Source organism: Mirounga angustirostris, unplaced genomic scaffold (assembly GCF_029215605.1).
Source record: "Mirounga angustirostris isolate CCGP_5_RB_7025 unplaced genomic scaffold, mMirAng1.0.hap1 SCAF_17, whole genome shotgun sequence".
NCBI lineage: Eukaryota > Metazoa > Chordata > Mammalia > Carnivora > Phocidae > Mirounga > Mirounga angustirostris.
The window spans coordinates 28,937,249-28,949,643 of record NW_026991725.1 but is presented as its reverse complement, the minus strand read 5'-3'; the positions used below and the strand labels follow the sequence as shown (position 1 = coordinate 28,949,643).

The window sequence follows — 12,395 nt, the reverse complement described above, 5'->3', positions numbered from 1 at the left end:
GTGTCCTTCATTCCTTTGTGTAGATTAAAATTTCCATCTTCTGTTAGGATTTTTGTTTGTTTTTTAGCTTGTCAAAAGAGTGGGTTTCTGGTTTTTGTTTTGTTCTTTCAATTTGAGTATAGTTGACCCATGGTGTTACATTAGTTTCAGGTTACAACATAGTGATATACCTTATGCTGTGTTCACAAGTGTAGCTATCATCTGTTACCATGCAACATTATTACAGTACCACTGATTATATTCCCTGTGCTGTACCTTTTATTCTTGTGCCTTATTCCATAACAGGAAGCCTGTGTATCCTACTCCCCTTCACCCATTTTGCTCATCCCCTTCCCCGCTGATGTCATTATTTTTTTGCCTGAAAGACTTAATTTTAGGAGCACCTGACAACAGTCAGTTCAGCGTTCGACTCTTGGTTTCAGCTCAGGTTGTGATCTCGGGGTCGTGGGATCAAGCCCCGTTTGGGCTTCCCCCTTCGTGCGGAGTCTGCTGGAGATTCTCTCTCCCTCTGCCCTCCCCTCCCCCCCCGACTTGTGCTCATTCTTTCTCTCTCCCTCTCAAATAAATAAAATCTTTGAATAAATAAATCTTAAGAAAAAAACTTAATTTTAACATCTTTTGTAGTGCTGGCTTGCTGAGGATGACTTCTTTCAGCTTTTGCATATTTGACTTAAGTTTTGAACAGTTTTGAGGGTATATAGTTGACATAACAACAAATTACAGATTTTTTTTTTTTTAAGATTTATTTATTTATTTGACAGAGAGAGACTCAGCGAGAGAGGGAACACAAGCAGGGGGAGTGGGCGAGGGAGAAGCAGGCTTCCCGCCGAGCAGGGAGCCTGACGCGGGGCTCAATCCCAGGACCCTGGGATCATGACCTGAACCGAAGGGAGACGCTCATTGACTGAGCCACCCAGGCGCCCCTAAATTACACATCTTTGAAGTATACAGTTTGGTGAGTTATTATGACATGTATACACCTGTAGAACCATCATCACAATTATCATCATTATAAGAATGAACATATTCATCTTACCCAAAAGATTTCTCATACGCTTTTGTAATCCCTCCTTCTTACCCCCCACCCTGCACTCCACCCCCAACTCATCCTTAGGCAACCAACCACTGGTTTCCTTTCTGTCATTACAGATTAGTTTGCATTTTCTAGAATTTTATATAAATGGAGTCATACAGTGTTTACTCTTTTTTTGCCTGATTCTCATTTGGCCTAATTACTTTGAGATTCACCCGTGCAGTACGTATCAATAGTTTATTCTTTTTATTGCTGAGTACTATTCTACTTTATGAGTATACCGCAATTTATTTATTCATTACTCTGCTGATAGGCATTTGTGTTGTTTCTAGGTTTGTGCTATTAGAAATAAAATTGTTGTGAGCGTTTATATGCAAGTGATTTTATTTTTTTAAGATCTTATTTATTTATTTGACAGACACAGCGAGAGAGGGAACACAAGCAGGGGGAGTAGGAGAGGAAGAAACAGGCTTCCCACTGAGCAGGGAGCCTGATGTGGGGCTCAATCCCAGGACCCTGGGATCATGACCTGAGCCGAAGGCAGATACTTAACAACTGAGCCACCCAGGCGCCCCTAATTCCTGAAGGATCTTTTCATTGGATATAGAATTCTTATTGACAGTTCTTTTCCTAAAGCCCTTGAAAAATGTACCACTACCACTACCTTCTAGCCTCTGTGGTTTTTTTTTTTTTTTTTTTTTTTTAAGATTTATTTATTTATTTGAGAGAGCGAGAATGAGAGAGAGAGAGTACATGAGAGAGGGGAGGGTTAGAGGGAGAAGCAGGCTCCTCGCCGAGCAGGGAGCCCGATGCGGGACTCGATCCAGGGACTCCAGGATCATGACCTGAGCCGAAGGCAGTCGCTTAACCAACTGAGCCACCCAGGCGCCCCTCTCTGTGGTTTTTTTAAGGGAGAGACAGAATGGGTGGCGGGGAGGGAGAGGGAGAAGCAGACTTCCCGCTGAGCAGGGAGCCCAACACGGGAGCTCCATCCCAGGAACCTGGGACCACGACCTGAGCCGAACGCAGGCAGTTAACCGACTGGGCCACCCAGGTGCCCCAACCCTTTGCCCATTTAAAAAATAATTTTTTAATTTAAATTCCATTAATTAACATATAATATATTATTAGTTTCAGAGGTAGAGGTCAGTGATTCATCAGTCTTATATAATACCCAGTGCTCATTTCATCGCATGCCCTCCTTAATGTCCATCACCCAGTTACCCCATCCCCACACGCCCCTCCCCTCCAGCAACCCTGTTTGTTTCCTATGATTAAGAGTCTCTGATGGTTTGTCTCCTTCTCTGATTTCTTCTTTATTTTTTCCTCTCTTCTCCTATGATCCTCTGTTTTGTTTCTTAAATTCCACATATCAGTGAGATCATATGATAATTGTCTTTCTCTGATTGGCTTATTTCGCTTAGCATAATACCCTCTAGTTCCATCCACGTCATTGCAAATGGCAAGATTTCGTATTCTTTTTTGATGGCTGAGTAGTATTCCTCTGTGTGTGTGTGTGTGTGTGTGTATACTATGTTTTCTTTATCCATATATATATATATATATACACAAACACACTACATTGTGTTTATCTGTTGATGGATATATGGGCTCTTTCCATAGTTTGGCTATTGTGGACATTGTATAACAGCTGCTTTAAGAATTTCTCCTAGTTCTAGATGTATCATTTCTGGGTTTGTATCTGTTGATTTTTCTCCTTATGGATCATATTTTCCCGTATGCCTGGTAATTTTCTATTGGATGCCAAATATTATGAATTGTTGGGTTCTGGTTTTTGGTTTTTTGATCATTTAAATATTTTTGAGATTTGTGCTGGATACTTTTAACTTCTGAACAGTTTGAGTTTTCAGGGCTTGCTTTTGCTTGCTTTTAAACTTTATTGAGGGGAACTTTGTTTTTAAGTAATCTCTGCACCCCATGTGGAACTTGAACTCACAACCCTGAGATCAAGAGTCACACGCTCCTCCAACTGAGCCAGCCAGGCATCCATGTTGAGGGGAACTTTAAGGTTTGGTCTATAACTAATTATGCCCCACTTCTGAGGTATTACCTTTCTGAGTACTCTATGTAATGCCCCATGTGTTAGGATGTCTTTCCAGTCTGGCTAGTAGGAACACAAATTATTTCTGCCCTATGTGATATCTGGGGGTCGGTCTACATATCTTCTAGTTGATATCCCTTCTTTGGGTAATTTCCTTACTGGTCAGTACTCAGCTAAAGACTGAGGAGAATCCAGTGCTGATCTCCAGAGCTTGCTCTCTGTAGCTTTCTCCTTTCCAGTACTCTGCCCTGGGAATTCTAGCTACATTGGCCTCTCCAAATTGTGTACTCTGTCTCCTCAATTCAGTGAATCAGCCAGGTCCTCTGGGTTCCCTCCTCCCTGCTCTGCAGCCTGGAAACTCTCTCCATGCAGTAAGCTAGAACAATCAAAGGGCTCACCTGTTAGTTTCCCTTCTTGGGGATCCCTGTCTTGTACTGCCTGTTGTCTAATGTCTGAGAGCTATTGTTTCACATATTTGGTCTGGTTTTTAAATATGAAGAGAAGAAAGTTGAGAGCATTTCCATCTGTTGGCACTTATTTTCCTCAGTGAAGAGGAATATAAGAGCATCTGAAAATTTGGAATTGGGCTAGGATTTGGGAATCTGAGGTAGATTTTGAAGAGAAATTTGAAGAGAAATGGGAAAGGGAGACAGCTATGGAAAAGTAAGCAAATGGTTTTCTGAAAGGTAATGAACCAAGATTAAAAACAGGTTTCGGGGCGCCTGGGTGGCTCAGTCAGTTAAGCATCTGCCTTCAACTCAGGTCATGATCCCAGGGTCCTGGGACTGAGCTCTGCTTTGGGCTCCCTGTTTAGTGGGGGGTCTGCTTCTGCCTCAGCCCTTCCCTTCTGCTCATGCTTTCTCTCTGTCTCGCTCTCTCTCTCTCAAATAAATAAATAAAATTTTTTTTAATTAAAAAAAAATACAGGGCGCCTGGGTGGCTCAGTTGGTTAAGCAACTGCCTTTGGCTCGGGTCATGATCTTGGAGTCCCTGGATTGAGTCCCGCATCAGGCTTCCTGCTTGTCAGGGAGTCTGCTTCTCCCTCTGACCCTCCCCCCTCTCATGTGCTTTCTCTCTCTCTCATTCTCTCTCTCTCTCAAATAAATAAATAAAATCTTTTAAATAAAAAAATATATATATAACCAAAAACTTCGAAGTGAAACTCTTCATTTCTTGCCTAGTGTTTTGCCTAACACCTGACTCCATACAGCAGTCCATTTTCTGCTTAAACTGTTTTGTGAACCAAGGTTCATTGCTTCATGAGGCTGCTTATTTTAAAAAAAGGAAGAAAAAAGATTTATTTATTTTAGAGTGTGTATGCACATGTATGAGCAGAGGGAGAGGAAGAGAGAGAATCTCAAGCAGACTCTTGAGCATGGAGCCCCACACAGGGCTAGATCCCACAACCCTGAGATCATGACTTGAGCTGAAATCGAGTCGGACACCCAACCAGTTGAGCCATCCAGCACCCTGAAGCTGCTTATTCTTTTTATGGACAGGCTGATGCAGTGGGAATCTAGGAGAAAAATACAGAAGAGATTGTAATAAGTATAAAACAGGTCCCGTAGGAATGTATTTATTCGTTTGTCAGTCAGTTAATTTAGCACTTAACATGTGCCAGTTACTGGGTTAGATGCTAAGGAAGCAGAGGTGAAAGATGTGTAACTTTTGGGGCTCCCAGTTCAGATACGGTGACAAGTCTGAAAGTTGCAACAGCACTGGGAGTAATGGTGCTTGCGGTGAGGTCGGGCACAGCTCTTAGCTCCGTATATGTATACAATTATCCTAGTAACTCCCCTTTAACAAAGTTTTCGCATCTCAGACTGGTGTCTCCCGAACTGAGTTTACCAACTTCTCTTGTCCCTATTCTCAATGCCCAAATAAGTAATTAAACTTGTAAACTTATTAATTAAATAAGTAATTAAACCATTTGTTGGAGATACCACTCTTCCAGTTTTATTCCCTCCCTCCTCCAACTGCCAGGAAACTTTTGCGTTCTTTCTGGTTTTGTTTTTGTTTTGACTTAAATTCATTCTGCAAATAAGGTCTTAAACTCTGAAATTTCCCCTTTTGATCTTTGTGAATTTATTTTATTATTTAGTTTAATTCTGATGCCAAAGATTGGGATTAGGTCCCGCCTTCTGTGTTCACATGGAACCTGTACATAGTTCCATCAGTAATGTAATTCTTTATTAGTGGTTAAGAGCCTGGCTTCACCACTTTGATAACTGTATGATCTTGGGCAAATTTTATATGCTTTCTAGATCTCATTTCTTCATTTTTAGAAGGGATCTAGTCATATATCTACCTCCTGGGATAATCCAAATAATATGCTTTGTATTTAATCTTGAAAAATCCTATGAGTTTCTTTTTTTACAGAAAAACGTGGTAAACTTTGACTTGATCCTGTTAGGGTACAATGGTAGAAACTTCAAATACGAAGAATTTGAGAGGGAATTATGTAATTTATTACCATGTTTATGCCAACTAATTTTGAAAATTCTATTTTCTAGTACAAGACAAGGTAGATTTGTAATTTTAGTTATTTGGAAATGGACTAAAAATAGCACATTTGGTTTCTGTCCAATAAATGTTATATAAGCAAACCATAATTTTCGTGTGTGTGTGTGTGTGTGTGTGAGTCCTTTTGAATTATGGGCTACCATGAATTGCAGTATTCTTTACGTAAAAAGTCATCCTAGAAGAGATAACTTTTCCACCTTTGAATTTATTCAAGAAATTGACCAATGTGACTATATAAAAATAAGAAAATGTGAAGGAATGGGCGCCTGGGTGGCTCAGTTGTTAAGCATCTGCCTTCAGCTCAGGTCATGATCCCGGGGTCCTGGGATCGAGCCCTGCATCGGGCTCTCTGCTCCATGGGAAGCCTGTTTCTCCCTCTCCTGCTCCCCCTGCTTGTGTTCCCTCTCTTGCTGTGTCTCTCTCTGTCAAATAAATAAATAAAATCTTAAAAAAAAAAAAAAATATTTTTTAAAAATGTGAAGGAAGACCATAAACAAGTATTTATATTAAAGGTCAAGTGGTTAATGTCTGCACTATGTTGAGAATACATTCTGCAAATAAATGGGCAGAAGGCTAGAAATAGTCTGTGAAGGGGGGGGTATGGGAGAACCGTGTCCTGGTATATTAAAAACAAAAACTGAGGGGCGCCTGGCTGACTCAGTTGGTAGAGCATGCAACTCTCAATATTGGGGTTGTGAGTTTGAGCCTCATGTTGGGTGTAGGAATTACTTTAAAATAAAATGTTAAAAAAAAAAAAAAATACCGGGACGCCCAGGTGGCTCAGTCGGTTAAGCATCTGCCTTTGACTCAGGTCATGTTCCCTCTCTTGCTGTGTCTCTGTCAAATAAATAAAATCTTTAAGAAAAAAAAAAGTACATATAAGTCGATTGGGGCTTTCTTAGCAAAAAACTTAGGTATTTGCCATCCCCCCCTCCTCTCACCACCACTCATCACATGCTCCCCTGTCACTTTCCCTTCATAGATGGAGAGTATGAAAACGATTCTTATTTTTTCATGAGAGCCATTCACAGGTTAATTGCACACTGTCACTCCCCCATTCCTTATCCATTCTGTTTGCTGAAACAGGGAAGTCAGAGAAGACTATGTCCTGAATTTTATTTTTATTTTTTATTTTTAAAGATTTTATTTATTTGACAGAGTCACAGGAAGAGAGGGAACACAAGCAGGGGTAGTGGGAGAGGGAGAAGCAGGCTTCCCGTGGAGCAGGAGCCTGATGCGGGGCTCGATCCCAGGACCCTGGGATCATGACCTGAGCTGAAGGCAGACACTTAACGACTGAGCCACCCAGGTGCCCCTGTGTCCTGAATTTTAGGCTTCTGATAGGAGAGCAAAAAATGGCAGAGGAGAGGGAACTGTAGTGGAGCAAGAAGACAATGAGACCACACTTGGCAATGACGTGTTCTGCTTAGAAATGTCAATTCCAGAACCCACCCTTCTACTCATTCTGTTTTCTCTCTCTCTCTCTCTCATTGCCTCCCTCCCCCCCCCCCCCACACCCTTGGAGTAGTGTAGTCTGATATTTAAGCCATTCTCCTAATACTTGCAGGGAAAGGAAAGGGATTTGGAAAGAATATCAAAGAAAAATCTATTGACTCCTCAGTAGATAAAAACAATGGTGATGCTGCCATTCATTTTAGGAAGCCCATGGTTATTTTAGAAAGAAAATCTCCCAGCACCCATTTTATGAGATGCTGGAATTAAGTTACTAAACACAACACTGTTTATATGGTAGATATGGGTATGGGGTGCTGTAGCATTTATGAATGCCCATGGGAAACCAGGTTCTAAGAGTTGAGCATTTTCTAGGCCTAGCGTACAGTGCCTACTTCTGGGTGTGTTTCACTGCTTTATAACTTATATAAGCTTTGAAGGACATACCACCATTCCTCCTACCCCAAGGAAGTTAGATTATTATATGAGATGCTGAACTGTTGAGAAATTCTTTCATAGCAATAATTACTAAAAAGATACTTGTTTGGGTGGCACAGTCAGTTAAGCGTCTGACTGTTAATTTCAGCTCAGGTCATGATCTTAGGCTCATGAGATTGAGCCCCATGTCAGGCTTCACACTCAGCATGGGGTCTGCTTCAGATTCTCTCTCCCTCTGCCCCTCCCACTCATTCTCTCTCTTTCAAATTCTAAAAATCTTTTTTAAAATGATACTCGTTTGTCTTTGGTGTGGAGGAAGGTGTAGAGGATGAATTTTCTAACTAACAATTGTACTTTGATGATTTTGACTTATGGGAATAAATAGAATTTCAGGCTTCAGGGGAGATGCTTTATATGGGGTATTTGGGAACAATCTGAACTTGGGAATGTGAATCATGACAGGAGTTCCATATTGGAAACTTGACTTATGTCACCATTTAAAGATTGTATATTCCTCTTTTATGGTTTTATAACTTGTGTATTCAGTGAGAGAAGTGCTGAGCTCATTTAGACATTAGGCCTGGGAATGTCTTGAAGTCCTATGGTGAGATGCTTGTGTATTCAGATTCTTTTTTTTTTTTTTTTTTTTTTTTTTTTTAAGATTTTCTTTATTTGACAGAGAATGAGAGAGAGAGAGCACATGAGAGGGGGGAGGATCAGAGGGAGAAGCAGACTCCCTGCCGAGCAGGGAGCCCGATGTGGGACTCGATCCCGGGACTCCAGGATCATGACCTGAGCCGAAGGCAGTCACTTAACCAACTGAGCCACCCAGGTGCCCTCAGATTCTGTACATAATGTGACTCTTGAATGTTTTGTAGGTGCCTGCTACTGTCTTTTCTTATTTTCACTGACCTTTTGGAAATTGTTCTAGGTTTTTTCCCTGTATCTTAACCCCCTCCCCAGATTTTTCTTAAGTTACTATGAACATGTTAACACTTATGGATTGTTTTATTTATTTATTTATTTATTTATTTATTTATTTATTTATTTATTATTTATTTTTTTAAGATTTTATTTATTTATTCTACAGAGAGACAGACAGTGAGAACAGGAACACAAGCAAGGGGAGCGGGAGAGGGAGAAGCAGGCTTCCCGTGGAGCAGGGAGCCTGATGCGGGGCTCGATCCCAGGACCCTGGGATCATGACCTGAGCCGAAGGCAGATGCTTAACGCCTGAGCCACCCAGGCGCCCCTGTTTTATTTATTTAATTAAATGATAGCAAATGAACAAAGTTGGCACCTTATGGATGCCTCTTGGCCACAGCTATTCAGAGTTGGTACAACTTGATAATAAGCAATAATTTATCCAGGATTTTTTTTTAAGATTTCATTTTTAAGTAATCTCTACACCCAGCGTGGCACAACCCTGAGATCAGGAGTTGCCCGCTCCACCAACTGAGCCAGCCATGCATGCCCCCCCCCCGATTTTTTTTTTTTTTTTTTTTAAACCACAATACAGATGCAGGTGTTTTCTTTCCTTGAGCAGTTTCTTTGTGTGAATTTATAAATCACCTCATGTGGATTCGGGTGTCCCAGTGACTGAGAGCCAGCTGTTGGGTGTTTGAACTAAACAGCTTGCTCCCAGTTGGCTGCTTAAATCCCAGTGAGAGGTATTAGCTGCTCCAGGGAATAGAACGGGAATAGAGCATCCAGGGTGAAGATTTTCACAAGGCCTTTAGTGACCCGGTTTAAATTTATTGAGATTTTTTTGCTTTGGCTTTTTCCTATAGGTGCCAGAGTTGATCTGCTTCACATTTTCACAAATGACTCATCTTCCTGTCATATTTTCTTAGACTACAATGACTTAAGATTATCTTTGGGTTATTGTTAAACATAGTTTTTTCTACCACATGCATTGGGAATGGAATAAACAGTGGTACTCAAGCCTGCTTCTACCTCATGCTGATTGATTCCTGTGCTCCATAGAAAACTTCGTTTCTTCCTGAAAATGACATTTTAATGATTCATCGTTTTCTGTGGGAGGAAGCTTGTGACCTTCTCTTGTCTTTTTTCCTTCCAGAGGGAATCTGGAAAAATTGGAAGCAAAACATCATTTCTCTAAGAAAATTTTGGATAACAGAAGTTCCGGATAACAGGTAAAGCATATTTAAACTTCAGTCATGCTGATAATCACTGATAATCTGCAAAAGTAAACTGGGAGAGAGAAGGAGAGAGAAGTGTGCTTTGTGTCAGGGGTTGCATTAGGGATTTTATATACATCACCTCATTTCGATGATTTTTAGCAGAATTCTGGGCATAGATTTAAGAATCTCAGAATAAAACTGTCCTTCAAAATGCTGTTTTGTTTTTGTTTTTTTAAGATTTATTCATTTGACAGAGAGAGTGAGAGGGAACACAAGCAGGGGGAGTGGGAGAGGGAGAAGCAGGCTCCCCGCTGAGCAAGGAGCCCGATGCGGGACTTGATCCCAGGACCCCAGGACCATGACCTGAGCCGAAGGCAGACGCTCAACGACTGAGCCACCCAGGCGCCCCTCAAAATGCTATTTTAAATGGATTTGCCTATTGATTAGATTCAATGTCCTCACAGTTCAGTTTGGAAACATTTTTAACATCTACCATAAACAAAGTACAGCAATATATAGAATCCTGGAACCTGCTATGCTGTGCAATCCAGCTAGGGAGTGTCTTCCTAGTTCCTTCTGTCTTTTGTTTTAGTTCTTGATCATTGCCAGTTATTTGCAGCTGTATCATCTCCTTAATTCTTTTTAATACTTTGTCACCAGGTCCAAAATTTAAATTTCCTCATACAGTGCCTCTTCACAATGGAGTCCAGCCTAAGTGTCCCCATTATGTTCTTAGTGATAGTCTCACCATGACTGAACAGAATAAGCTATGCCTTGTTCTGTTTTCATATTTACATCTCACAAAGAAGTCTTATGAAATAAAAGTACACATAAAGAATCCAGTATGCTGGGTCTGAGAAATACATCTCAGATGATAGCTACAATTTTACCTTTGGGACTAGGTAACCAGACTTCCTAGGATTCTGCAGGCCCAAACAAGTGCTCATAGCCTGAGGTGAATTGTCCTACCTGAGGTAGTAGAGCGTGAGATGCTCTTTATTCTGTCATTCTAACATGAGCCTTGAAGTTAGATTTCAAGTATTCAGAAAAGTAGTTCCTAGAGATATCATCAAGAAAAAATTGTTTCAGATTTTAGTATTTGTTGATTTTCCTTTGGCATTTTTCCATTTTTGTCAGGGCAAACCAATTCAATCACCATGAGTTGGAGCTTCCTGACTCGCCTGCTAGAGGAGATCCACAACCATTCCACATTTGTGGGGAAGATCTGGCTCACTGTATTGATTGTCTTCCGGATTGTCCTTACAGCTGTAGGAGGGGAGTCCATCTATTATGATGAGCAAAGCAAATTTGTATGTAACACAGAGCAGCCAGGTTGCGAGAACGTCTGCTATGATGCCTTTGCACCCCTGTCCCATGTGCGCTTCTGGGTATTCCAGATTATCCTGGTGGCAACCCCCTCGGTGATGTACCTGGGCTATGCCATTCATAAGATTGCCAAAATGGAGCATGGCGAAGCAGACAAGAAGACAGCTCGAAGCAAACCCTATGCAATGCGTTGGAAACAGCACCGGGCTCTGGAAGAAACAGAAGAGGACCATGAAGAGGATCCCATGATGTATCCAGAAATGGAATTGGAGAGTGAAAAAGAAAATAAGGAGCAGAACCAACCTAAACCCAAGCATGATGGCCGAAGGCGGATTCGAGAGGATGGGCTTATGAAGATCTACGTGCTGCAGTTGCTGGCAAGGACCGTTTTTGAGGTGGGTTTTCTGATAGGGCAGTATTTTCTGTACGGCTTCCAAGTCCATCCATTTTATGTGTGCAGCAGACTTCCCTGCCCTCATAAAATAGACTGCTTTATTTCTAGACCCACTGAAAAAACCATCTTCCTTCTAATAATGTATGGTGTTACAGGCCTTTGCCTACTGCTTAACATTTGGGAAATGCTTCATTTAGGGTTTGGGACAATTCGAGACTCGCTGAACAGTAAAAGGAGGGAACTGGAAGATCCGGGTGCTTATAATTATCCTTTCACTTGGAATACACCATCTGCTCCCCCTGGCTATAACATTGCCGTCAAACCAGATCAAATCCAGTACACCGAACTGTCCAACGCTAAGATTGCCTACAAGCAAAACAAGGCCAACATCGCCCAGGAACAGCAGTATGGCAGCCATGAGGAGAACCTCCCAGCTGACCTGGAGACTCTGCAGCGAGAGATCAGAATGGCTCAGGAACGCCTGGATCTAGCAATCCAGGCCTACAGTCACCAAAACAACCCCCATGGACCCCGGGAAAAAAAAGCCAAAGTGGGGTCCAAAGCTGGGTCCAGCAAGAGCAGTGCTAGTAGTAAATCAGGGGATGGGAAGACCTCCGTCTGGATTTAATCTTGGCTTAAAACTTGTGCTTTTCATAGTTTATGGTAAGCAGCGGCTCACTGAATAATGACTTCCATTGAGTAAACATTTGGCTCTGGTTATCTTCAGGGATGCTGTTGGCTCATGGTCCAAGCTCAGGCGACTCTGAAAGCGGGGCTGGGACAAGGGGGAGAAAAGGGGAAAACACAGTGTTCCTGGGCACATATTCCAGCAATAATACAGTTATGGAACTTTACATTTGTGTCTTCCAGATCTGGAAAAGAACAGATATATTTAAATCATTCTTGTTGAAAAGTTTTTGTATGTACAGTATTATGGTACATTTTTTTAGTACGAGAATTTTTTTTGTATTTGTATATTGGACCACTGTAGTTATACTTTTATATTAAAGGAAAAAAAAAATC

The 12,395-nt window shown here is 41.4% G+C and overlaps 1 protein-coding gene across 10 annotated transcripts in view; it reads left to right on the top strand.

Annotated features, from left to right (window-relative positions):
* GJC1 (gap junction protein gamma 1) overlaps positions 1 to 12,395 on the top strand; it is a 42,859-nt gene extending 30,464 nt beyond the window's left edge. For 7 of the 10 annotated variants that reach the window (XM_045888760.3, XM_045888763.3, XM_064583125.1 and 4 more), the window contains 2 exons: positions 9,589 to 9,664; positions 10,790 to 12,395. In XM_045888760.3, coding sequence (XP_045744716.1) covers positions 10,810 to 12,000 — 1,191 coding nt within the window. In that variant the 5' untranslated portion in view covers positions 9,589 to 9,664; positions 10,790 to 10,809 and the 3' untranslated portion in view covers positions 12,001 to 12,395. Of the gene's footprint in view, positions 1 to 8,169; positions 8,341 to 9,588; positions 9,665 to 10,789 lie in introns of all 10 variants that reach the window. The other 3 variants (XM_064583122.1, XM_054510784.2, XM_054510782.2) reach the window with 1 other exon arrangement.